This window comes from Archocentrus centrarchus, chromosome 22 (assembly GCF_007364275.1).
Source record: "Archocentrus centrarchus isolate MPI-CPG fArcCen1 chromosome 22, fArcCen1, whole genome shotgun sequence".
Classification (NCBI taxonomy): Eukaryota; Metazoa; Chordata; class Actinopteri; order Cichliformes; family Cichlidae; genus Archocentrus; species Archocentrus centrarchus.
Genome location: NC_044367.1, coordinates 9,032,452 through 9,059,766, shown reverse-complemented (window position 1 = coordinate 9,059,766; position 27,315 = coordinate 9,032,452). Strand labels below are relative to the sequence as shown.

The 27,315-nt window shown below is 40.0% G+C and overlaps 1 protein-coding gene across 1 annotated transcript; it reads right to left on the bottom strand.

The window, feature by feature from the left end:
• Positions 1-6,445: 6,445 nt before the first annotated feature.
• plcb2 (phospholipase C, beta 2) lies at positions 6,446-25,948 on the bottom strand. Its single transcript, XM_030719095.1, has 32 exons — positions 25,865-25,948; positions 25,492-25,569; positions 24,382-24,450; positions 23,303-23,443; positions 22,821-22,900; positions 22,634-22,687; positions 22,473-22,548; positions 22,167-22,267; positions 21,530-21,690; positions 21,275-21,421; positions 21,034-21,191; positions 20,022-20,104; positions 19,823-19,907; positions 18,518-18,731; positions 18,333-18,418; positions 18,158-18,254; positions 17,977-18,061; positions 17,689-17,813; positions 17,270-17,421; positions 16,553-16,717; positions 15,483-15,582; positions 15,206-15,310; positions 14,928-14,992; positions 14,668-14,758; positions 14,082-14,525; positions 13,681-13,864; positions 13,069-13,210; positions 11,489-11,553; positions 10,923-10,979; positions 10,680-10,737; positions 9,052-9,135; positions 6,446-7,428 (listed from the first exon to the last, which is right to left on the bottom strand). Exons 1-32 carry the CDS (start codon positions 25,946-25,948, stop codon positions 7,267-7,269), a joined length of 3,798 nt encoding a protein of 1,265 aa, XP_030574955.1. The 3' UTR covers positions 6,446-7,266.
• Positions 25,949-27,315: the final 1,367 nt, after the last annotated feature.

Genomic DNA, 27,315 nt, shown 5'->3' with positions numbered 1-27,315 from the left:
CCTGAGGGTGACGTGGTTTGGGCCACCACCTGCCTTGTACTGTGACAAACAGAATGCAACTCGTGGTAACTTTGCGTTTCCATTCCCTTAGCAAATTTAGAAAGAAAAACAGCGCCAGCTACAACACACCTAGCCTAATCAAGTCATAATGACCAACTTGACATGATGACATTTTCCTAGAACTTGTCAACATTATAAATGACCTCTTTGGAATCACAACGCAAACACAATCAGGTTTTTGTTTCCTCACGGTTATATAACATTTTAACACCAGTAGATGCGTCATTTGAGCAGCCGGGGATAGCTTTTCCTGCAGGGCCAAAAATGACGCATTCATATTCACCCAAAACAATCATCGGTCTGCGTGTCCACTCAATTCCTCTAAATCTCTTTGCTTTGATACAAGGAAACAGCAGTCTTAAGCTGAATTGAGATTTCGCACACCTTCCATTCCAGGAAAGAGGCAGCAGCTGGCCTGCTGTCACTGTGTAACCATGGTGTGCGTGTCATTGCTAAGGTTGAGGCGAGGTCATTGTCGCCCCATAGCAGAGAGCAAACGCTGAACAGCAGAAGCTGTAAATAAATGTCAGACCTTAATAAACCTTTTTATTTCAAAGAATAAAAAGAGGGGACTTTATTGTATTTTTTTTTTTTAAGACAGAAGATAGCCAGGAAGAGGTGGATGGAAGAGGACAATTACTCAGAGTTACGGGGTTGCAGCTGAGGAACCTGACAGCTCACCAGGAGCTGCCAATCACAGGGACCACTGATATGTTATTGACCATGAGGCAGACCCCTGAGTGTCTTTGCTCCCTCCGTTCTCATCAATTATCATCCTGACTCAGGCTTGCCAGTCTGCCAGAACCAGATGGCAAACAGTAGGTTGTTCCTTCTGCCTTCAGATTTAGAGGACTATAATATTAGCTTTCAGGCGGAGACATTTTGGACAACAGTGCATTAGCAGGGTGTGTTCTTTTGCCACAGCAAAAGAGAGGATTGATTAAAGAGGGAAAGCAGCAATATGATCAGAAAGCGCAAATGCAAATCAGGATGCGATTTCTGGTGGTTTTGCATAAAGACAGTCAAAAAGTGTTAAAGTTTAAGGAATGGTACGCACTGAAAGTATTTCTCTTTAAAGTGCTCGTTCATACACTTATCTGATGCAAACTCATAGCTCCTTAAGGGATACTAGGGAATGCTTTTCCCTAGAAACCAAATATAAAACTTCTCACTGGTTTCCTGTTGAACAAGAGGATTTAAAAGTGTCCACAATAATTTTTTGCCACATTCAATGCTTCATTGCCATTTCCTCTGCCTGTAGCCACTTCCCTAATCTATCAGCCCTGACAGAAATTCTTTTTTTCTTCCGTGATGTGGAAGAGATGGAGGGCCACAGAGCTCCCTCTCCATCTCCCACCTGACAGGCCCTATTTGTGGCCTTGCAGGCCCACTCATGGCTGACAGCTCAATAAATTGTACAAATGGATAACAAATGTATTTGTTTGATGTCCACAAAGTACAGTGCTGGGTAACACTCAGTCGCATCTGGACTAAAGGTCTGCCTCACTGGAAGGAAGCTGCAGCAAATGGCAGGTTTAGCTGGGTCAGTGGAGAAAACAGAAGCAATGCACCTGGAGACTTTAACGCAATAGCACATGCCAGGTTTCATTTTATATGATGGCTGGACTGCTGACACCGTTGCATCTTTTATTTAGTTTCCTCAAGTCCATCACTTTATGGACTCAGAGTTAAAGGAAAACCAATCTGTTGCTGTTGTGATAAACAGTTTATTGATTTTGCAACATCACTGTGTCTTAGTATATTGAATCTAGATCTAACTAATGACAAGATTAAAAACACAGAAAAACCTATCATGCGGACCTCACTTCAACACTCTATAAATGACAGCCCTCTTTGCTCCCTGCTCCTTGGAGGAGTTTCACTTCTTGTTAAATGAACTAATGGCCCTGAGGCCCATGGCTGTCCATTCTCTCCCACATGCTCTGCCACTCACGTTGTTCAGCATTCACCTTCCAACTGCTAAAACTAGTTTCTCTGTATTTTTTTTTGACACACACACACACACACACACACACACACACACACACACACACACACACACACACACACACACACACACACACACACACACACACACACACACACACACACACAGTATACAGCAAGTTTTAAATGAACCCTTGATAAGACTTCTCTGAAAAGAGGCACTTGGTGACTCACCTGTATTAAATGCATAACATGGAACACATGCTGTTATGACATTGTGGGTTCTGTGGTTCAAGACCTTTTTTACACCCACCATTCCTTTGAGCTGCTGTCACACGGAGCACAAATGCAAAAAAAAAAAAAAAAGGAGAAATGGGGACGAGGACTAATTATGTGGGCAAGTTGGACTGATATTTTTTACAGTACTGTGCAAAAGTCTGATGACCACTATTATTCTTCAGCACAGCTTATTCTTATTCTTAGGCAGCTTTCTTGTCATTTCTTTAAGCAGTCTTCAGGAATAGTTCTCCAGGCTTCTTAAAGGACATTCAAAGCTCTTCTTTGGATTTTGGCTGCCTTTTGTTCACTTTTTGTCAAGATGATCCCACACTGCTTCCCGGGCTCTAGGGAGACCAACCCATGACTGATAGTGTTCCCATATGTGTTTTTCTATCCAGGTATGCTTTTACTGCATTGGCAGTGTGTTTGGGATCATTGTCATGCTGAAAAATGAAGCGGTTTCTAATTTCCAGATATATTTCACAGTTGATCAGAATCTGATGATACTTTTCTTCATTCATACTCCCATCAATTTTGATAAGATCCCAACACCACTGGCTGAAATGCAGCCCCAACCATGACAGAGCCTCCACTGTGTTTTACAGATGCTGTAGACACTCACTGTTTCCCCTCTCCTGTACATACTGACAACAGTTTGAACCAGAAATTTCAAATTTGGATTCATCACTCCATATGAGCTCTCGCCACTGATTTTTAGGCCAGTGTTTCAGTTCTTTTCTCAGTTTGGCATACCTGAGCCTTTTCTTCCCATTTCCACTGACACCATTTCTGATGAGGCTTCAACGAACAGTAGATGGATTAAATAAAAGGCCAGATGCATTTCTTAGGTCCTGTGTCAGGTCTTTGCTGGACTTTTTTCCTATTTCTTAAGGACATGAGTTTCAGATCCTGTCCATCTGCCATAGATAGTTTCTTTTAGGCCTGCTACGTCTTCTTTTGTACTCCACTTGTTTACTTGTTTGTTTTTTTAAGAACACAGTGCACACCATGCTGAGATATGCCAATAAATTGACCAATAGCTCTTATCTTATTTTTGTAAAAGTGTCCAAATATACAATTTAAAATTGGTTCTTTGCTAAGTTTTCTGTTATGTGTAGACATAATACTAGTTCATCACTGAGTTAGGTGCCTTTTTATGATTGGATGGATGGATTCAGAGGTATATTTTGTATAAAAACATTATACAAAATATCCTTGTTCTCTTTCTTGTTGAGATATATATTGACGTGGCTGTCGTGTCTGTATGAAACAGAAAATTAGCATTTATTTATGATTTAATTTTTTACAGGCTCTGAATGCTGGATTCCCCCCCCCCCCCCTTTTTTTGCTCCTACATGATAAAGTTTTAGATTGCCAGCAATGCCAAATGAAGCAGATAATAACTGATAATAACCACTAAAACGTTTGACTTTGATCAATGTTTTTAAATGATGTCTGATTACACTGATTTATTTTTCTACATTTAATTCAAAGCTTTAACATGATGCCATTTAGGAAAACTTAACATTAACACTGCACAAGCAACATTATTACAAATCATTATGCATTTGTAATTCGAGCTAGGCATTTTTGTGATTACATAACAGTGTAGTCAGCTGTCATGGTTTTCATATGATGTGTCACTGTTCTCTTAACTCACTGTGCGACACAGACTCTTAATCCAGAGAGATTAAAGCTATAATGGAGCTATCACCACACAACAAGCTATCCAAATGGTGGAAAGAACAAGAGCAGAATAAATCACCCAAGCTGAGCCTGACAACATGAATGTTTGCTGCCCGGGGAACATGGGAGAATTAGAATTCAGGTAGTCATGAGAGTACTGTCTCCTGCTACTTTAACGTTTGTGGGTGTCTGTGTGCGCACACTTGTATGTGTCTGTGTGCTTAAGTGAAAGGACCATATCCTCAACACATGTAGGAAGCTCAAATTTGCATCTCTGAGGAGGTGGAGGTGCCTCTCACAGGCCCTCAGCGCTCATGTGACACAGTGGAGGAGAGGGTGACTGCGATGATGAGCCGCACTCATTAGGCTGCCGATCCCATGCCAGAATTATAATGTTAATGAGATTATGTTGGCGATCCAGGGACAGAAATCAACTTCTGCATCATGTATGCAAATCATGATAAAACTGCAATCTCGTATTCTCTTTAAAAGAGGTATAAGTGCAGTATGCAGCTCGCAGAATCATCCACAAACAGGCTGTGAACAGTGCAGCCTCGGCAGGTGGTGTTTATGTGGGTGGTGTGGGAGCTTAATATTCATCCAGGATGGCATCCACTTCAAGCCAAGATGGGCTATGTATCCTGACACCATCTCCTGTGGGTCAGACCTCCTTTCTCACACAGGAAACAACAAGTAGAAGAAAAATGTACATGCAGCTCACAGTTTCCTTATTCTTAGTACTTATTCCCCTGAAGAATATGAAATTTCTTGTCAGCTGTTGATTTAACCTTGCATTTGGCATGTTTCATATGGAAATTATGTAGAATTCTGCATTTGATTGCAGGATTTAGTTTCTCTGGTCTTTTTTGGGAGGTGCGACTAAGCGCAGACGGCAACAGACAAAAGCTGGTATTGTCTTTTCAGCCACTGCCAAGATTCAGTACAGTTTCACTGATGGCAGATATTAACAGATTTTTGGCCCTTTAGTGATATAATTTCTCACCAAAAAAAAAAAATACAGGTTGAGGTTAAGGTAATAACAAACATTATCACATGGTGTATTGCATACCAAATGACAATCCGCTACATATAGAAATTCAATTTTATTTATATAAAACCAAATCACAACAAAGGTTGCCTCATGGCACTTTATATTGTAATGGAAAGAACCTACAATAATTCAGAGAAAATCCCAACAATCAGACGACCCCCTATAAACAAGCATTAGAGGAAAAACTCCCCTTTAATGGGACGAAGCCTCCGACAGAACCAGGCTCAGGGAGGGGCAGCCAATACCATTTCAATACCATATGCCAGTAACTTAAAGCTCTCATATGTAATTAACTTTTCTTAGGTAATTCTTTACCTTTACTTTCATCCTCACATTTTTTAATCTAATCTCATTTTACCCACCATAGATGTATAAATCTAGGTTTCATGCAATCAGTATTAAACTTTCCATCTGCTTCCGATTAGTAGGTGACCTGCACTACATTCTGAGCCACAGCCACCCCTCCCTGATTTATTTGTATGTGAAATCGGAAGTGCTTTCCTCCTCCTTTTGACTTTTCATGGAGTGTCACTGAGTTGCCAAGTGTTCCCTGTCGGTGTGAGATCCTGCTCAGGCCATCCCTCTCCAGCTGGTTTGAGACAAAACTGCCAGAGATGTCTTCATCCTTATGTAAGATTATCAGCCCAGTGATTCAGGGCTGACTGGATTCACACCCGAAAGCTAACAGTTCATCTGTGTTGTACATGAGGTGGCAGCACTCTCGGGCACAAGCTGTGTCTCCTAGAGATTTGTCCAGATCCTCCACTTTGAAATGTCACTCATGTCATTTGATTCAGAAGAAGAGTGTCACATGGAAAAGGAAATAAAATAAATGGACAGATTGCTCTTGAGTCAGAGAAAAGCTGCATTCATTAATAAATGCATGCATGTGCACGTAAATGCTTAAAAAATAACAAGTGCCTTTCGCTAATATGAGGGATGCACTGTATAAGAAGCCAAAATTTAAGCTGAAACACTGCAGTTTCTGGATTTATTTATTTTATTTTTTTTACCCAGCATTATCTCTGATTCACGTGCCTTTATTATAGCACTATTTTGAAAAGACCACATGATCCATCACACAGCAATTATGTAGTATTGTGAATCAGGCCATAATGTGTCAAATTACACTTGCTAACATAGAGGTTTGAAGCAATCCACAGAGAGAGAGAGAGAGAGTTGACTTAATGTTTTTTTTGGTTTTTTTTGCCTTTAATGGATGAAAGCAGGTAGAGAGCAGGAAAGAGAAGGGGAAAGTATGTAAATCACTTCATTGCACAAACTAAGCCAAAGTCATTACAGTATGTTAGGAATTAACTGAGAAAGTCAAACTTTCCCTTCAGAAATTTACTGAATCAACCTCTAAAAAAAAGGTATAATAAAATGTAAATAGAAAAACTGGAACAGTTTAGTTCTCTGGAAAAATAAAGCAAAATAACATATTTAGAGTGACTGTAAGTTTATTAATTAGCAATTTATCACAGAAGTAAAATAATAGAAATTCCTGAGGGTATACCAAAAAAAAATCACTGAACATAGAGTGTAAGCTATCTCCCACTTTTTTCAAACCTAATATTCATGTTTTACATGCAATACAGGATGTTCCACATGTCCACGTGCAACCGGCATCATAGGAGCTTCAAGCTACAGAGTAAATTTACCTTTTTCATTCTGCAAATCTTACATTGTGGCTACATCACAGAGTCCGAGTGAATTCTTATCACACATGCAAACTGAAGTGTGACAAATGGAGTCATTGTCTCATTCAGCCCTGCAGACTCTGATAACCTATTTTTAGCACTGCATTTGGTCCCATTTTTAACTTAAGAGAACAGAAAGGAGACCACAAGCACCTCTCTAAGGCTTTTAGCACAGAGCCCTCATCTGCAAGATATTTGTCCCTTTGCAGCCTAATTTAAGGTGCTTTTTTCCATTGGTGAAAAGAAACAGAAATAAAAGAATAAAACAGAAACTAAAAAAGAATCTTTGCAAATCATCTAATTTTGGACTACCCGGACATTTGTGAAAACATCATCAGCTCCCTAAAGAATACACCTACCTATGAATTAGCACAACAAAATTGCAACTTCACTCTGAGAACCCCTTATTAAATAATCTTCTACTATTTCATATTTGTGCCCAGATTATAGGTTATATAACAGTTTGAAAACAGTTATAAAAGTGGAAAAAAAAAAAAAGTTATAGCAGGGTTAGGCAGAGAGGTCTGTGATTAAAAGGCACATCTAACCTAGAAAGACATCTCCATAGCCCCCCGCACTCTTGTCTCCAGCCTCGTCGACCAATTCAGGGAAGTGCGCCCCCACACATACATTAACAGCCCCTCTCGCTTCTCGTGCCAGCAACTTTGTTTTCTGATCATGCTCCTTCAGGGCCTCTTGATTGAGCTGCCAACACAAGGGCCAAAGGTTAGTCAGAGGATTATCAAGGGAATGGGCTGACATTTTCAGAATTTCACACATTCAGCAGGTGCTTATCATAATCTTTGGAGAATACATTTCTGTGCTGGCACAAGTAAAAACAAAGATCGACCTCAAAGCGGTTTATACCAAAAGTGACTGATTGATTGCAAATAGGAGTGACCGATTTACCGCCGTGAAAAATGGCTCAATATTCAGTCAGTAATGTTAAATACAGCTGTGTACATTAGTTCTCCTCATTCACCCCTTTGTTTTTAAAGTCTCTTGATTTCCTTCCACTGCCTCCGACAATATCGAGTATCTGTAAGCTAATACTACTGATGAGGCATAAAAACACACCATCCATCTGGCATTCGCACGTCAATGTCTAAGCTATCTCACACCTCTTTTCACAATAATAACTGCCAGGATTTCACCAATTCAAAGCAAAGTATTGTCAGAAAAAGCGTTCTGACATCATTTACAGCGGTGGGAGCTTGATGTGTACTTTCTCCATCCCCCAAAGTGGATGTGTCACGCCACAGCATTACGTATATTCGGTGATTGGACAGATGGCCACGGTTGGCAGTGGATTTGAAAAACAGGAATTTGGGGTTGGTACAGTTTGGATTGTAGATAAGTGCATGAATGTAGTAATAATTTTAGGATAAGAAGTACATTTTTATTCTTAAAATTCTTTTTTATTGCCAATGCATGAAAGGATTGTAAGGTAACTTAAAAATGTGACACTTCCCCCAACTTTTCTGATTTCAAATGACTCACAGCAAATTCTCCAGGAGTCGAAATGCTAGTTTGCTAGGTTTCTAAATTATGTTGTCCAGTTTAGTGAACAATGAACATATCAAAGGTATGTAATTAAACAATGACTTTCTACAGTAATAGTCAAGAGCAATACAGGGGAAATGTGTATTCCCTGATATTAAACCACCTCGGGAATTAAAATTTGCATTTCGCTCCTTCAACAGTTGCTGGAGCTCACAAGGATTTTGAATTGCCAAGGGGGTTGCTGACCAGTCTCTAGGCTTGTGTGACCGGAGCTGTAGTCAGCGTGTATATATGGCTTTGCAGGTTTCATCACATCCAAGTCAACCCTCCCGTCATTATGTATTTTTACTCACATATACAGGACACACTGGACTCTCAGTATAACATACATGGCATGCAATAGTGGAAGTGCAGGACAGTCTTTTGGATATCTGAGTACAAACACAAATGACATGCTCATACTTTCGTTAGCTCAGGGGTAGGCCTGCAGGGAAAACAAGGTAAGAGCTTATGCAGGCAATGGAGACTTTTTTAAAGGACTGGGGAACTGCTAGAGGAGGCAAGGACAGGTATTTATTTTCTATATGACAAGTTAAAAAAAAACCCACAGTAATAAAGTATAGTCATTTCTATTATGACTCAAGGACCTCTCAGAGTTTGCATTAATGTTTTGGCTGTCATCAGAAGTTTTTACAAATCTGCAGATTGAGTGGAAACACAAATAAGATGTGCAAAAGCATATTTTCTGCCTAAGAGCCATAATTTCTGTGAAACATCTTTCTAAGAGCAAAAAAGACAAGTGTACCCTAGTGTCACTGTGTGTACCTGATGGGTTACGGTCTTGATTTCTTCCAGTGTAGCAGCCTGTTTCTTCATCAGAGTCTCTTGCTGTGGACTGTAATCTGAAGACTGTAACAATACAGCAAAGTAGAAAACATGTTGCTACTGGAAAACACTATCGATTTGTGGTTTTGAGTCTGTGTGAGCAAATGAGAGTGTGCATGTGGTGTCAAGTGTGCGATAAAGACTGTTAGTGTGTCTATATAAGCAGTTCATCTGCTCATATGTACCCATGGGATCTATGGATGCAACCTGAGAGAGAATCAATGCAGTTAAGTCACAGGTTGCTCTTGTCGAGTTAGATTACAGAACCCCGCTTAGACTTGGGCATTCAATACTGAGCCTGTGCTGATTAAACAAGTGATTGTGTTATTAATAGCTGCAGTAATTAATGGGGAAATGTTGATTAAGTAGATCAACACCAGCTGCAATGTGACCCGAATGTGCAGAGGGATGACGGGGGTGGGGGGGGTTCTGCCATCTAGACTGAGTCGATCTGAGAGGAGCAGAGTGAAATGGCTGGGTCTTTAACCCAGATGCATCATGGCTGAATCTTGATGAGCCAACAGAGGAACAAAAGCAGAGCTCAGTGAGTCATCGACCACACATGGATTAGCTTGTAAACAGCTTCTGAGTAATGGACAAGCCTGGCCTATGGTCAGGGCCCGCTGCACTTTACTCATTGGGTAAAAGTGTGTGTGAGTTTGTGTATGCGAGCCTAGTGTGGGTTAATATGTGTGTGCATGTTCAAGCGTGTGTGGGTGTAACTACAGCTGTGTGAAAGAAAAAGGCTTTAACATGCCTTGGGTCTTATTTTTCCATGCTTGGTTCAAATCTTAGCATTTTTAACCTTTAGTACACAATTAAAATTCCCTATACTGTAGTACTGATGCTGTTTCAGATATGGATATGGTAGTTATACACATGAGCTTAAAAATTTCAGGTCAATTGCTTTAAAATAATCTTTAATATTCTGGCAACTGAAGATGTTGCTTGTTTGAAACATACATACTTCTCTCTTCTGGCTACGCTGTTGCAATGCACTTGCCTGTTCGGTACTCTCCTGTTTGCCTTTTGTGCAGTAGAAGCTGCTTGCCTTTCATGTTTATTTTAGTGCATGAAAGTGCAACAGTTGGCATTCTCACATGATTTGCGGGGTTATCTATTGCCAGAACACCAGTAGTTACTAGCCAACAGTGTGTATAGAGAGCCACAGTGAAACTGGAGCTTCCAGTTTTTCTTCCAGAAGGAGAAAATCCTTAATATTTTTTACCTTGAAATGCTTTTTAATTACAATGTTGTATTGTAATGTGTAGAAAAGGATCAGAGTTTATAGAAAACCAATGTAATAATATGTTATTATGTTATTTATTCAGTCTACCAATACTAATACTTTTCAGGTGCCTTTAGTAATAAAAAAATATCATCTGTGTTGTCTAAATGTAACAAAAAAGATTACAAGTTATTAATGCGAGTTTTATAACTTCTGCAAGGGGTTTGCCCAATTTTTCCTTTTTCTAGGCTAAGTTAATCCTTTTTCTGGTTGTAGAGATTTCCAGAAATATCAATCTGCGCCTTTAATTTTACACACATACTACAGTTTCTATACTTACCGCATCATTCACCTGACTCGCTTCATCCAACATCTCAGTGCTCATTGCCTTTTTCAGCCTAAATGAAAAGAATTATCGTTAATTAGTCCTCTTGTACACAATGTTAGAAAAGAAATACGAGAGGGCGCGTGAAGCAGCTTAGCCTCTGACCCCTCGGTCACATGGCACTACTTCATTTTTTTTTCTTTGTAAAATAAATTGTAACTTAGAGTGATGGAGAAAAACTGAATGTTGTGAACTTACTTTGCTTTGTCTGTGGATGAACATTTTTGGGCTTTTTTCTTGTTTTCTCTGGTTTCACTGCAAAACAAGCATGTAATGATTTAAACTCTTAAAATGAAAAGCGACCCTATGAACATTATTTTTTCCTATAATCGAGTGATGTGTGGCTTCACGCGTCTTATGTGACCTTATCTTTACAGTGAAAGGAAGGCTTGAATGCTGTGTTATTGTGAGTGGACAGGTAGATGATCAGGGCTGCCTTTGCTTCCCTACTGCTGTTTAAACACCTGCTAGATAATGGCTGTCCTGAGATAACCATCTGCCAGCTGAGGACTTGGGATAACACATACACACGTATAACACCATAAGCCAAGCCAAGGACATTGGAAGACCCGCCTGCTGAGGTGATTCATTCTTTATTTGAGGTATTTTCTTTTGCAAAATGTCAAATTTTTCACCTCAAATAACACACAAACACACACAGTGTCACAGCAAAGTCTGAAGGGACAGATTGGACAGACTCAGCAAAGCCTTCTGCTCCCTCATGTGTGCATCATGTCCCAAATGTGTTGCATGTGTGCTCACACCTCTCCAGGGTCTTCAGTTCAATGGTGTGTCTCTCCATGGCCATCTCCATCAGTTTGGCTAGTCTCTGTCACAACAGAATAAGGAAACGGTGCAGTCACAGTAAGGGTAAAGCTCCAAGTGATGAGACTTGAATCGCTCTGAGTAGCAATGTCAACAAATGTTCAACACGAGAATAGTGAGAACATCCTGAACCACTGAAATAAGTGAATAAGTAAATATATCACAGAGGTTTCAGGATTAGGAGAGCAATGGTAGGAAGAGGAACACTAGAACAAGGATCAGAGTTTCACTTTGAGGTACTAGTTTTATGAGCCACCTTATACTATAAAGACAGGAGAGAAATATTATACACCTTTGATGCCTTTAAGAAAGTGATAAACAACAGCAGGAAGGTGACAGCTCCAAAGATTAACATTATAGTTCTAGTAACAGTTTTAATGTATGGCATTATTAGTGGATGAGCCTACTTCTTTTAAAGATGGGCCACATGTGTGAAAAATTGTATTTTAATTTTCATATCAGAATCTCTTTAAATAATATCATCAGACTACTTTCCAATAGTCAATAATTTCTCATCAACATACAACTTTTTAAGTAAACTGCGGTAAATCATATCTTAACTGATTTACACTCATTAGCCACTTTATTAAGTACACCTCTTTAAACACTCACCTCTGAACGCTCAATATGACAAACTTTGGAGCAGATGGGCTACATTAGCAGAAGACCAAACCAGGTGCCACTTCCAGCACACCATGCCACAAAGTTCAGATCATCTCAAACTGGTTTCTTGAGCACCAAAGTGAGTTCACTGTATTAAAATGGCCTCCATAGTCACCAGATCTAAATCCATTGAGCATCTTTGGGATGTGGTGTAACAGGAGATTTGCATCATGGATGTGCAGCTGACAAATCTGCAGCCACTGTGTGATGCTATCATGTCAATATGGACCAAAATCACTGAAGAATGTTTCCAGCAGTTTGTTGAATCTGTGCCATGAAGATTTAAGCAGTTCTGAAGGCAAAAAGGGGTTCCAACCGCGTACTAGCAAGACATTCCTAATAAAGTGGCCTGCGAGTGTATATAGTGGTTGTGGCTAAAGTGTTGGGCTTAACAGTATTCATATAGCCTGCAGACAGAACTGCAGTATTTCTCTGGACTCATGTTTCCCTGATAGCCAATCTCCTGATTTACTGTCTTCCAGCATATGTGGAAACTGTGGCTTTACTGCATTTAGTAGTTATACTTTTCTGCCTGATGTTTGGTTTTTGGGGCAGGTGGAACACAATAGATTTGATTGGGGTTGGAAACAGCTGCCTGCCGCATGTAGAGAGTGAACCACTGAACAAACACTATGTTTGTGAGTCAGAAGACCAAAATAATGAGCTGATAAGCTCCTGAAATATTCTGTAGAGCTGAGGAGACCTTTTACTTGCAAGTAATCATGTGGTTCATTGTTAATTATTACAATATTGATTAGTGCAGCTTTAAGCAGAGTATTCTCCTATAATGTATAGAATTCATTCTCACCACTGATGAAGCTAGGGAACCTCAGTCTAAATGCTCTGTTTTACTAACCTCTGTTGCACACTGCTCCTTCTTCTTCTTCATCTGATCATACTGCTCAGTAAACAGTGCTTTTATTTCCAACGTCATTTTTTCCTTCAGCTCCTGCACCCGCTCTTTCTTCACATTGGACTCAGAGGTGTTGTCACCTCCCCTGGTGGGAAAAATAACATGACACAACAAATCAGGATGCAAAGGGAATACGGTTTATCGACTAACAGCCGCTGCCCTTCTTGATACAGGCGCTAGCTGACAACCATGAGCTTACACTGAAATGCTCATTTGGCCTTTAGTAACACATGGTTAGCTCAGTGTGGAGCACTGCAGACCTTACACTCATTTAGTTGTTTTCTTCATCTTTATCTTAATATTCGGTGTCAGCTAGAAGCACACATTAGCTGCAGAGTATTCCTCGTGTTTCTAAATGTAGTCTCGTTAATACTCCTGACAAAAACAACTTTATTAGTGAATCAGTATTAACTTGTGCAGATTTCAGTGCTGCTTTGCAGGAAACAGGATTGTTAGGACTGCAGCATTATCAAAATCTCGTTTGACAAACACCCTCCCATATTTTAGCTATGTATTTACTTGGCAACATATTTTGGAAAATAAAAATGCCCTTACTCTTTTTTCTTCACTGAAAGCTTCTTCTTGATGGCCTTGAAACTGTCAGAGTATTTCTGAATCAGGTCCTCGCCTTTTTTCTGATACTTCTTTTCTATTTCTTTTATCTCCTTCTCCTGACGCTTGATGACCTTCAGATAGCTCTTGTGCTGTGTTAGTTCTTCAGTAGTCACAGTCGAAGGCTCTGCAGCATAAACACAAAGGTTTTTTTTTGTGTGTGGAGTCTTCTTACTTTTCAGCACTGGATATGCAATTATAATGAATCTATTCAACAAAAAAATAGCTCTAAATTGTTCTGTATTATCCTTGTCAGACAGCTTTTATCTTGAGTGTGTTGACAATAGGGAAACTATAATGAGTGCCGCAGTGTTTGCTGCCCATCTGTGGCTGAGATGACTCACCTGATCCTGCAGATTCTGTGGATGCAACTGTTGGGCAGGGAACGGCCCCAGCAGAAGGCTCTCCAACAGGTTCTGCGGGCGGAGGTGTTTCAGCTGCAGACTCTTTAGTGGCAGGCTCTGCTGCGCTAGCAGTTTCTGCTTCCTTTTTGTTGTCAGGTTCTTGACTTGTACTAGACTCAGTGCCTGGGTCTTCTTTGGCTTCAGGAGTTGCTTCAGGCTCTGGGTCTGCTTTTGTCTCAGGAGCAGCCTCCATAGGGGAAGGAGCATCTTCAGGAACGGTTTCAGATGGTGCTGCATCTTCAGTTGGAGCTTTATCAAGAGCTTGAGGAGGCTCGGCCTTGTTTTCTTCCTCATTTTTAGCTTCTTCAGCACCAGCTTCTGGTGGAGACTGGGGTGGCTGGTCAGCGGCATCAGTGGGGGGTGTAGATTCAGATGCAGCATTTTCTACAGGAGGCAGTGATCAGTCATCAAATGATCAAATACACCTTCAAATATACTGGCTTTGAGACCAAGTGTATGAGCCACAGAAAAGCACAAAATCTTTATAACACAAGCTCTGATCTGTCACCTTCTAAAGCTTCATTACCCGCAGCAGGAGCTTCACTTTCTTTAGCTTGGTCTGTGGGGGGCTGGGCCACAAGAGGCAACTCATAGGGAGACACATAGTCAGAAGACGACTGTGGGGGTAAAAGAAGAAAAGGACCGGAACATAACAATCTAGAAAAGCTGGTCATCTTCCAGGAACTGTCAGTGTTGTTAGGATTTATAGGAAATCCAGAGATTTTACTGATATATCATTTTTAGTGGATGATGTCTGAGTTTTAGCTGCTTTATGTTTTTTTGTACCTGTTTGGGGGGCTTTGTGGTTTTCTCTGTGCCCTTTGTCGGATTAAATAAGGCATCTGTGAAATCTGCAAAACAAATAATTTCATGAGCGTCCAGTGATTTATGCTTAAACCAAATGTAAATGTAGATAAGAAAAGAAAGAATGAAATAAAATGCTTCCAAGCTCCACACATCCAAACTACATTACTCTTGTCTCTCTCTGTCACTCTGGCAACAAGTATTCACTTGCAGCAGAGATTTTCTTCTTCTGCTAAAGCACAAAGTGAAAAGCTAAGCACCCGCAAAGGCAGCAGGGATGTAGTCCTTGACCTCAATGTACACAAAGAGAGCAGGCAGAGTGAGGGGCATGTTGCTCTCACTGCGCAGGCAGATGTGATGGAAGCCTGCGGGGCATAAAAATAAAACCTTAGTGAAATAAAAACAAGGCACTCGCTTGGCTGATGCAGAAGCTGGTTAAAACAAGCTGACAAATGTTCTGAGGGATAGAATGACTCAGTGTTTTAAATTATGTATATTATATGATGTTTGAATTCAAGTAGTCTCAGATTCACTGACCTGACTGGATGGCATCAAGAGGAATGATTCTGTGTCCCACAAACTTCCCGTTCTCTTCGTGAACAACAATTCTTAAAGATGCCATTTCTGGCAGCAAGATCTAACCATGACAATAATGACACATACATCAGTGGCAAATACAGTCATTCTATGTACAGTTCTGTGCAAAAGTCTTGAGTCACCCCTCACTTATTTGTATTTTGCTTCCAAGCAGCAGCAGTTCTCCAGGCTTTCTGCAGGTCTTTGGACATTGGCTGCTTTTTCAGTCATTAACAGTGCAGTCCCTGTACCTATACGTGTGTGTGTGTGTGTGTGTGTGTGTGTGTGTGTGTGTGTGTGTGTGTGTGTGTGTGTGTGTGTGTGTGTGTGTGTGTGTGTGTGTGTGTGTGTGTTAAGCCACTTAGCACTGACCTATGAATGATTCAAGCATAATACAGATATCTAAATATTACAGAGGGAGTATATATGCCTATGTGACAGAGGAGGTCAGGAGAGAGGGGTACAACACTTTTGTTGGGGAATTATGAACTCAGAAAAGTATCAGATTTTGATCCACTATGCAATGCCACCTGGAAAGTGTCTGATTGGCAATGGCTTCATTTTTCAGCATGATAATGATGACAAACACACTGCCAGTGCAGTAAATGCATACCTGGATAGAAAAATGCACAGTGCAGCACTAGCAGTCGTGAATTGGCCTCTCCAGAGCATGAACAACAACATTATTGAAACAGTGTGGGATCAGAACAAACAGCAGCCAATAACCAAACTTTGAATGTCCTTCAAGAAACCTGGAGAACTATTCCTGAAGCATGTTTAAAGAAAATGAGAAGAAAGCTGCCTCAGAGAATTCAGGCTGACTTGAAGAATAAAGGTGGTCACACCAAATATTGACCTTCATGCTTGTTAGAATGATACAAACTCTGGCTGTGCCTTATATACTGTATTTCCATTTATGTTTGCACATTTCAGTAAATTGCTGCACCCATTTTCCCAGCAAGATATAAAGAAACGAGGTGTGGCTTTTGCACGGTACTGTATTTGTGCTTGTTTGATGTGTTAACACGCACCTTCTCAAAAACAAAAGGCTCTTCGTTCCACACGGGGTTAATGGCGTTGGGAGTGGTGGACCATTTGGTGCGATATTTTTTCTTGGGGTCTCCTGGCAGCCCGATCACTTCCACCTCAACCCCTGTTTTTACATTCTTGTCAGAAAGAAACTGCCCCGAATAGATCTAGAGAGACAAGTAGATACGATTAAATGACTTATACATATAAGCTGGCTAGATGTATTAATATCTGGACTTTTGAGCAGCTGAAATCCTATATCAAGCAAGACAGATGTAAGGTGAAGCAACATAGTGGTAAACAAATTCTAACTGTGAAACAATACTGGCAACATAAAAAAAAAAAGAAAATTTCATAAAGTCTAACAATGGATAATTTGTCTTTGTATTATTGTCAAATAATGTTTTTTGTAACCTATGACTCAAGGACAACACAGGCAGACTTTCCAAGGATACTAATGCTAATTTACTGTACAGTTTAAGAGCAAAAGCAGCCATCTGTTATACACATACTGCACTAATTCTTGATGAGTTTCTCTGCAAAACAATATCAGAAATGATGCAGCTTAATTAAATGTGAGAAATGTCTACCTGAAGCTTGAAAATCAATTACTTAGATTTTTTTTTAATTCATAGTTTCTTTTTAACACGACCCCTGTGCTGAATACATCTACACTGACGGTTAAAGTGAGAAAGACTATAACAAGGTTGTGAACCTGCCTTTATGGTCAGTGTGCTCGCCACAACAGTGTCGATCCTGTCACAGAAAGGGTCAAACTTCTTGTCACTGCGACGCATAACGTCATGCTTGAGGAGGTAGCCTGTTCGGCCGTTGAATTCAAACAGGGCCATGTTGAGCTGCATGGGGAAATCTGACAACAGACACAAACAGGCCATTCATGCCACTTCTCTTCAGCTTAAAGGGAGGCAGTGAGCAGAGGCCTGTGCGGCACAAAAAGGTGCAACACTGACCCGCTGTGGTGAAAAACAGAACAGATTTTAAATCTTTAAAGAACACTAACTACTATCAGCTTGTCAGAAAACTGTAATTAAACAAGAATGGCAGGCGGTTACAAACATTTATGACGGGCAATAATTATATTTCTGAGCGAATTCCAGTGTCACGTATCCATTTTTACCCATTGTCTGGTAGTTGAGCGCCACCATCTGGCAGCCAACGTTCCAAAAAGGTTGGGGATTGTAGTTGGAGGAATCCATTCTTGTTCCTTTGGGGTAAATCCTGCTCATTTGCCTCTTATTGTATCTTAGAAAGACAGCTTAGGAAACATGAATTTATATCTCTGTGATTTTATTCAATTATTCCCTCTCTGACCCCAATAAACTGAATACAGATATTTGTCTTTAGGCCAAATTCATAATACTTAAATACATTTGCATTTTTTTGGGAACATGACATTAAAGGATACTCAACAAATTCAACAGCACTCTTGGCAATCATTGCCTCCCCTTTAGTCTCCACAAAAGAAGAGATGGAGTAACTCTTGTTTTTCTCTGTGAAGGAAGAAGAAAATGACACGTTACCAGGGTTACTCACAACTGTATGTATTTTGTCTGAGTTTAGGTTAAACTCATTGCTCACTGACATACTTCTGGCGTTGTCAAAAGAGATGAATTTGTTGGGCTGGATGTAGTTGACTATGGATGACATTGCCTCATATGCTGTTACTTCTTGTCCAGCAGTGCCCTGTGAGGGATTGGAAGGAAATTAACTTATATTTGGACTCTTCTGGCTGGAAGCAAACAATGTAAAACAAGTATTTACCTCATCTGATGTCTTCATTTTCTCCTCATCCTGTTCCTCTGTTTCTTCTTGCTCCTCGGTATCCTCCACAGCCACATCTGCTTCTGGTTAAACATAAAAACATGGTGTCAGTGACACATGGAAATGAAATCACGTGTCTAATTTTGGAATATAACTGAATTTGCCTTGTGATTTGTCATTTTCATCTTGGGTCTCTTGGGTGCTAGGCGCTGGGTTGGCATCATCCTGGGAAGGGGTGTTCGAGCCCTGGGTGGGTGCAGCTGTGGCTGCAGTCTGGTCGGTGGCTGCTGTGGTAGTTTTCTTATTTTGGGCCGGCTTCTCGTGGCTGCCCTTCTTGTTCTTGATGAGGATCTTACCCATGAGCTCAGATGGGCTGGGGATCTGCTGACCCGGCTTCAGCTAAACATTAGAGACAAATACAAGAAGAAACGTGATTAAACAGTGACAAAATAGTAAATGTTCAGAGACATAGCTTCAATTTCACAACACCAAACTTATAATCCTTGATATTGTTTTTTCAGAAGCATTTACATAAATGTTCCTTCATGCTTTCAGTGTTGCTGCTAAATATAATAAACTTAGTTTGACTTGTGCAATGCTAACAACTGTGAGCACTAAACAAAGCAGAGCTGAGGTTGGAACAGGGTCATGCTTCCCACTGTTTTGCATCAGATCTTCTTTTAACAACACCAAGGAGAGCAGCCGCTGCAGTTTCAAAAGAGAAAAGTTTCCCAAAATTTGCATGTTGCAGGACATCAGCTGCTTAACGAAGTGGAGTTTTGTTTATTGTATTTTTCACTCTAAATATGTTTCCCACATGATAGGTCCAGACTTCAGGCAGGTCCCTTTATATTATGTGCAGAATGTAGTTTGGCATTGTCTTAATGAATCAAGGAAAGCTTTTGTTGGGAAAAAAGACACAGACCCTCATTTGCTAACAAGTCTTTAAAATGAATGCTACTACCACTACTACTACTACTAATATTATTATTATTATTATTTCCTCTTGGTCATTATTTACAGTTCTCCAAAGCATCATAAGCCACCAAATTTTTAAAAAGATGCTGGCATCAGATCATCAAATTCAAAATGAGCATCCGCATTTCATTCTTTAGAAGCTGGTGTCTGGATTCAAAGTGTCTGCTGACCTCTTTTCTAAAACATTGGTTATGTCTAATATTATCTGAGACAGTTAAACAGACACTGGCTCTGCCGCAGGAATATAAACACAGTGAGATCTAAGAGGAGGCGACAGACTCTGTTGGTGGGAATCTGAGAGGGTCTCGCAGCAGAGATAAGGCAGAGGACAACAAACATGGCAATGAAACTTGAACTTTGCCATTTATTGCCTTCATGTTGGTGTGATTAAATAGTGAAACTTGTCTGAGTCACGCAGCGTAACATGATGTGGTCTGTTTAACAATCCCCCATATATAAACTTTATCTGTTATTTTGACAGCAGCCTCTGTTGCAGCAGCGTACTCACTCACAGGGTATTTTTCCAGCGGCTCTGTTAACAGGGCATCACCAAATATGGTTTTGCAGTAGTTGGCCATCTTCTCCTGCTGTTTCACCCTGGAAGAAATCAGATTAATACCTGCTATTGTTCATGATGAGTGCATCAGAACATTATTACACTGCTCTAATGGCACGTCACGACACAAATTCAAGTAAAAACTCAGCTCTTACGAGTCAACATGGTTTTCGAAGGAGAGGATGACAGGGTACTGTGAGGTCTTGAAGGCGCTCTCTGCAATAGCCTCTATCACGTCCTGTCATGTGTCACAAAAAAGAGGCGTTTTAGTTGTTTTTTTATTGAACTGGACTTTTGCTTGTCTTAGATTTATATTTAAAGAACTGAAACTGGCAGCAGCACAATAGAAAACTTCAATGAGCTGATGAGACAGCAAAAAACAGGCACAATAAAATGAAAATTACACACTGAGACAATTATGAAGACATGACATTATGTGAAGCTGCAGAGGTGTTTCCCTCTGAAGTCAGTTTCAAAAAGAGGCTGTCAGTGAACTGAACCGAGGTGTTGTGTCTCTGCCCCTGGGACTGTTCATCTCCTGCTGCCCTTAAATGGAAGTGCTGAGTGTGAGAGGATGGCCTGCCTGTGTGTCTCTGTGTGTGCGTTAGTGTGTACTTACACTTTCTGCACCTTGTTTCAAATGCACACTTCAGCATGAATAAAAGATAAGTGAGAGCAGCTTTTTGTGTGCAAGAAGACGCCATGTTGCACATGTGAGCTGTGCTGGCAGGAAAAGGATGATGGTCATTTACTTGGACTGAGGCTTCGCTTTCTGATTATATTCAATATCATGCTTTTCTGTAAGGGCTGCAAAATATTAAAGTGGAGATGTTGTGTTTTTTCCTTATCTTTTGTTAATATCTATACAGACTGCTACACTGGTGGGTGCTCATTAAGTTGTGTGCAAAAAAATGCCAGTGTTTTCTGCTCTTTCATATGACATCAAAGATCCTTGATATGGTCATCTCAGCTGTGAGCACAGCAGCTTCACCAGAACTGTTCTGATCATGCAAAAGTACAACAGCTGAATCCAAGAATAAGAATATAGAGCTGAAAATGACCATGATATGCTCATTTTAATATTTAAGTTAACAATAATGTTAACTGTTGCAGAGGAAAGAATTCAAAGACTCGGGGGACCGAGTGCACACCAGCATATGTAACAACCTTGAACAGGATCTCAGTGGTCATGGTGAAGCCATGAGTAATGATGGGCTCTTCATCTGGAGGTTTACCCTTCCAGCAGTCCAGCTCAAGACATCGGCAGCCGGAGAGCAGACACTGGCGGTACATCTCTGGGGAGGACACGCCCGAGAACTGACCAGCTACACAGGGAGAGAAAAAATAAAGATTTTTAAGCAGTATATTAAAGGAATTAGTTCACACTTTTTAGAAGCAAAAATCAGACCTGTTAGGTATGTGTTGTGTGAAGACTTGATAAAGTAGTGAGGTATGGGTTGGGTCATGTCCTGACTCTTGGCCAGACGGTCCTGCATGACAGCTGATGTCTCTGGACCCATCAGGAAGAATAAAAGACCTTCTGGAGAAATCAAACCTGCAGATGAACAAGAGACACACAGTAAACCATTTGAAACAAAACAACTGAAACATTATCATGCCTGTAAGTCTTCAGTATAGCAAAATGATCATCACTGGATCTCACCTCTGTTAGAATTAGTGGAGGTAGGTTCATACTTGTCAATCAGAGCCTTGATCTGGTCTTGCCGCAGACGTGGAAAGAGTTCCTCATTGAGCCGAGAGTCTCTCTGTTTCTCATTGAGGAACTTGGTGAAATTTTCCTTCGTCATGGTGGGCTTGGTGGAGCTGGAGGGCAGGGCACAGCCAGGCGTGACAATCACATCAGCAATGCCCCTAACGTTCCTCGTGCCCATCATGGCTCATTTCCTGCCATTTTAGCTCAGGCAAGGCTGCTAAGGCATGAGCTGCAGGCTCAGACTGGCAGTACATGGCCAGCATATTACATAAGGCATCTCTAGCCTTGAGTTCAAATTAGAACATGTTAAGAAGATTTATTTATTTATTCATTTTGCTTTATACCTATAAAATAGACAATTAGACCATTTCTGAAAGGGCTATATTAAGATGGCACATGAAAAGGTTTACCACTGAGCTGAAAATTTTATTTTTATTTATTTTTTGCTTGACAGTCTGTGGACGTGGGAATAGTCTCAAAACACAAATGAAAGAATAAACAAATTCTACAAATGAAACACATATTCAGGTGTGTAAAATTCAGGCTATACAATGATGAAGTAAGGATGCTTCTACAGGTTACTCACTAGGAAGTGAAGATCTCATAGATCTCAGGCCGAGGACAGAGGTTTGTCATGAAGGTCCTGAAGGCAGCCTCGGTGAACACATCAGGCTTAATGGTGTCATACTAAATAAAAAAAATGTGTGTGTGTATATATATATATATATATATATATATATAAAGAACAAAAAAATGTTTTTTATATCAGCTGATGGGTTGTCAAATAAGAAACCATTTTTGGGAAGGAAATTCTATAATGGTCAAAGACCACTAAATAAAGGAGCCCAAATTTTAAATGCAGTTCCACTTGACAGTAGATTTCATTTCTGACCTTTCCTTTAGGGAGTTGTGCTGCTGCCAAAGCACTTTCCACCCTCTTCTTATCCGCAGGGAACATCTTGTAAATACTGAGAAAACACAGTGAAGTGCTGAGTAGGAAACATTGATAGCTTCTGTACAAATTAACCAGCACATGTTTGTCCTGTAACCTACTGTTTCACTGGGATCTTTCCATCTTTGTTGGTCTGAAGAGAAATCCGGACATATCTAAGATTCAATTGTAGTTCCATTAGAATTCCCAGAGCATGCGTTATCCAGCACATGATGTGATTGTGTGGTATTATGTTCACTCATAATCTAAAAGCTATTTGTGTCGGATTACGTGATGATGTTCACTTACATTTTATCCAGGAAGACCTGTCTGCATGCATTGTTTCTTGCAGCATTATAGGCAATCGCAAGAATGTCGTCCGCCCAGTTCTGATGTGCATTTAATTGCAAAAACAAACAGAGGTACTGTATTAAATTCAGTGTCTGCATGAGTTGGATTTGAAAGGTCATCAGAAGCTCACCACTAGAGGGTGTTAACACAGAATTAGCTCAGGAAATGAGAGCATGAATGTTGCATTTGAACAAAGCACTATCGAGATTTCATTACAGTTAATTAAATCCGGATGTTGGAGTCATAGAGTCTAATAAAGACTAAAAGGGAGAGAGGGGGGCATCTTATTGGAGGAGACGCAAAGGCTCCAGTGTATAATGGCTAAAGGCCTGTGGCTGTGTTTGAGCAATGAGTGGGGATTGGTGGCAGAAAGGAGGAAAAAAAGTTACACAGCTACTACACAGTAGCCAGCAAAACACAAATTCACAGTGGTTTATTACCTGTGTCACTTTTTCCTTTGAGGCAAAGAAGTTATGATAGGTCAGATTCACCGTGTCTGGACCTGAGACAATAGTTAGGGTTTTGGCAAGATGGTTGCTGTCTGGGAAGTCCAAGTTGAACACGTTGCGGACCTTGGGGTGCTGTAAAAAGCAGAAGAGTGAAAGAAATGTGCAATTTATTCATGTTTTAGTTGACTAAAATTAAATTAAATTAAATTAAATCTGTAGCGCTTGTGGTCTGCACAGATTGGAAGCCTGAAAGCTGCAAATATGACACAGGCAAATATGCTGACCAGCATATGCAAACATATGCACAACACACTGAGAGTCGTAGACAACACACACACACACACACACACACACACACACACACACACACACACACACACACACACACACACACACACACACACACACACACACACACACACACACACACACACTCTAGGCAGTCATGTAGAGCACAACACAAACACGGGGAAGAATACATATATGCAGCCTTCCTGCCAATGCTGCTCCACAGTCACCTCTCTATGATTCTTTCAGAAATGCAGGCCTAATGTCAGCATTGGAATAGCTTTCCCCAAAAAGGGCCTCCCAAGAGGAAGATGTGAAGCAGCACCCCATCTGGGATGATGCATTCTCCCTAAGGGAACAGATTTCTAGATTTCCCTTCCATAAGGGATGATGATGGCTGCATAGTGCAGCCCTCTGTGGAGGCCAGCGAGGGGTGGAAAAGAGATGAAACCACAGCTGACAGCTTTCGAGCTCACTCGCAACTCGCTCAGAGAAATCTCCGATCATGACTCAGCCTAGTCGTAGGGTGTGTGTTTATGTTTGTTTTGCGTGCCAGTGCATCTGTGTGTTTCTGTAGCGGAGGAGTAGCCTGGGTTCATCCGTCCACGGCACTTTTTTTTTTTCCTTTTGCAATGCAAATATGTCTGTCAATATTAATGGCCAAACAAAGGACACAACAGCACATTTGCATGCTTGCAGAGATTCCTACACACAGAGCATAATCATTAGGTTCAATTAAATCATTGTGAATGTCAGACATTAAATAATACTACAGGACTCACTTTGGGAAGTTTAGCATATTTTCCTGTTCTGGTATCTCGGATATTGGCAACATCCAGGAATGTTGTCTCCTAGAAACAAGAGGCAAAGAATCATCACAAATACTAAAGTCAACATGTAGGCATTGGTCCAGATATGGATTAGATGCAACTCATCCTTTGGCAAAGAGCAGAAGAAAAAAACAAAAAAACAGTAGCATGTTGCACATCAGTGAAACTTGAGTAATATTATGATAATAATCAACAGATTTCAGGCTGGGATATTGGAAAGCTGTTTTAACCTACAAATTGCCAAATACCAAGTTCTTTCTGATCTTTTTTTCTTTAACAAAGTGGTAATATCTTAGTGCATCTATAATAGCAGCAGCATTAGTTTGGCCATAAAACAGTAAAATGTTGCTAAAAGCATGGTTACTCCTCATGATCAGTGAGTAACATGGTTACACATTGATCATGAGGAGGTTCAGTGTGATAGATTCAGATATTCAATATTTCTGCTGTTATTACCATGAAACAAATTAGGTGGAAACTATGTAACATTTAGCTAACTCCTGGTATAATAATGCTGCTCTAATCACAGAAATAGCATCTGATAATAATTAAACCTCTGTCTTTTAATACACAATATTACAGTAATGTTTTGATGCAGACTTAAAACACAGAAACTGCACAGTAAAATTTAGAAACGGCTTTATAATTACTTTGTAATGTGTGGGTTATTACAAACCTTACAACAATGTTGCCATGAAAGTATCCATTTATTATTGATGTGCAAAGTGCTACTTCAGGATCTTTGAATGCATTCTCTGTTTTGGCGAGCTGAAGAATAAAGACGACTAATCATCTTCACTGAGTACGTAACAGTCCAGCTGCACAGCGCAGCAGGACGGTGAACCCACATCAGCACTAATCAATAATCTCTACAGGCTGCTGAGACCAGAAGGTGGTGAATGAAGCGCTTAGATATCCCACGCCTTTAGCAGATCCTAATCACATTTCCATCACCCACACATTTGAATCTGAGATTTGATTAACTATCACTGAATGAACCTTAATACTCCTGGGCAACCACTGGCTTTTTCCAGATTTATTAGTGAAAATGAATTACAATACCTTGCTCTGGTTCATCCAGTAGACGTAAAACCCTTTCGGATCCATCTTCATGGTAACGGGAACAGTTTTTGTTGAGTCCTTTGACAGAGACAAGAGAATTTTTGTTTGGAGCTAATTAACAACAGTAGTCATCTGAGGGTACTCTGTATTGTCTTTTAAACAGCGTGTGTAGCTATATTTAGATTAATAAAATAAGAACTCAATGATTAATGTATAAAAAAACATGAAAAACTATGGGATTTTGGAGAGAAATCTGTCCTGCTCACAGGATAATGAAAATAAGCAACCCTTACTGTTGCATATTTAAACTCCTTATCATTTTGCTTGATATTCAAGAATCACCACCTCTATTTTTAAAAAAATATTCACTCACCTCTGACCATTTGGTAAATCTTTCTCCTTTGACCAGGTAGTCTTTGACCTCTGGAGGATCCAGAAAGTATCTTTTCTTATTCATTTTGTCCTTCTAGAGTGGCCTTTGTTCCAGTTTAATAGCCTACTATTGCTAAAGTATATCCACTATCTGATTATCCACCATGGTCAGAACTATTAACCAGCACCTTAAACTAAAAGATGAACTAAACTGAGTTCAGCTGACCTGCCTGCGCTCAGGACGCACCCTGAAAAATATGCATTGCAAATTAAGTTGAAAAAACAAAACAAAGGAAAAACAGGACTAAATGTTAATCTGCTGCCCATAAATCCAGAGTTTATACATCTAAGCTACAGGTTATGTATGTATATGAGAAGATTCAAACACTCATTCAATTATATGAAAAGCTTTTATGTGTTTACATAAAAGAATAAAAGGGCACTAATTAAACATTTTAAACCCACCTCTCCTCCATTAGCTGTTGCTGTGACAACAATAACTGAATTTATTCTTTAATTGAGGAAATAGTTCATTGAAAAAATGTTAACAGGGTATTTTCTGACTTCTCCAAAGTGAACTAAAGTTTTTTTAAGCCCCCAATAAAACCATCAGTGTCTAAATAGCAAGAAACCACTGGAGGTATGGAGAAAAGGCTTTTCTTATAGTTGGGGTGAACTGACCCTAGGTTACTTAAGGAATTGCTTTTTTTCACAGTAATATTCAGTTGTCATTATTTATATCAGAATATCCAAGCATTTATGGCTGTAAAATTTGCCACCTAAAGGTCAGGTGATACAACATCTCCAGCAGTAAATGTTTGGTCATTTCTTCTGTATGTTGTAAATAAATGCCTGATCTGATCACAGTTCTACCCAGACTACTGTTTCATTTACATTAACAGCTGAATATTTTATCAAATTATGCCACTACCACCTGTCCAGAGTCATGGTGTCATTTATTACACAGGGCCGGACACTGCTGTTTCAACAAAAGATCCCTGGCCATTTGGATAACATTCAAATAAACCTTCAGACCAAGCAATATCTAATGCAAACCATCAGCCACTAAAGGACCAAAGAAGTGACTTCGGGTGAACCACCACAGGATCAGTTTATTCAAGATTCTGGCAATTTTGTTGAAAAAATGTTTTAATTAAAAAAAAAACACAAAACCACTGGTCACCTCACTCCCAGTCCCCATACCATAAATCATTGTAATGAAAACAATCATCACTAATAATCCTTGTTAGATGCAATGCTTGTCACGCCTGTCATGTGTAGATACCTATGCTCATCTTTAGAAGCAGACTGGCTGTCACAAAACAAATCTTTTCACTTGTGCAGCCAAGCCACTATAATGTAGGCTACTTTTCAACTTTGTATCAATGTTGCGAAACACTAACATTAACTGTAAACTTATCTACATGACACATAAAAATTCTGCATTTTATT

Bases quoted from the DNA above. Each gene is read 5' to 3' on its own strand.
- plcb2 (XM_030719095.1), bottom strand. From the start codon at position 25,948: ATGAATAAGAAAAGATACTTTCTGGATCCTCCAGAGGTCAAAGACTAC. The intron at 22,901-23,302 runs GTAATAAACCAC...AATGCACATCAG, and splicing joins CAAAGGAAAAAGTGACACAG to AACTGGGCGGACGACATTCT. The intron at 14,993-15,205 runs GTGCTTAGCTTT...TTTGTTTTGCAG, and splicing joins CATCCCTGCTGCCTTTGCGG to ATTTCACAGATGCCTTATTT.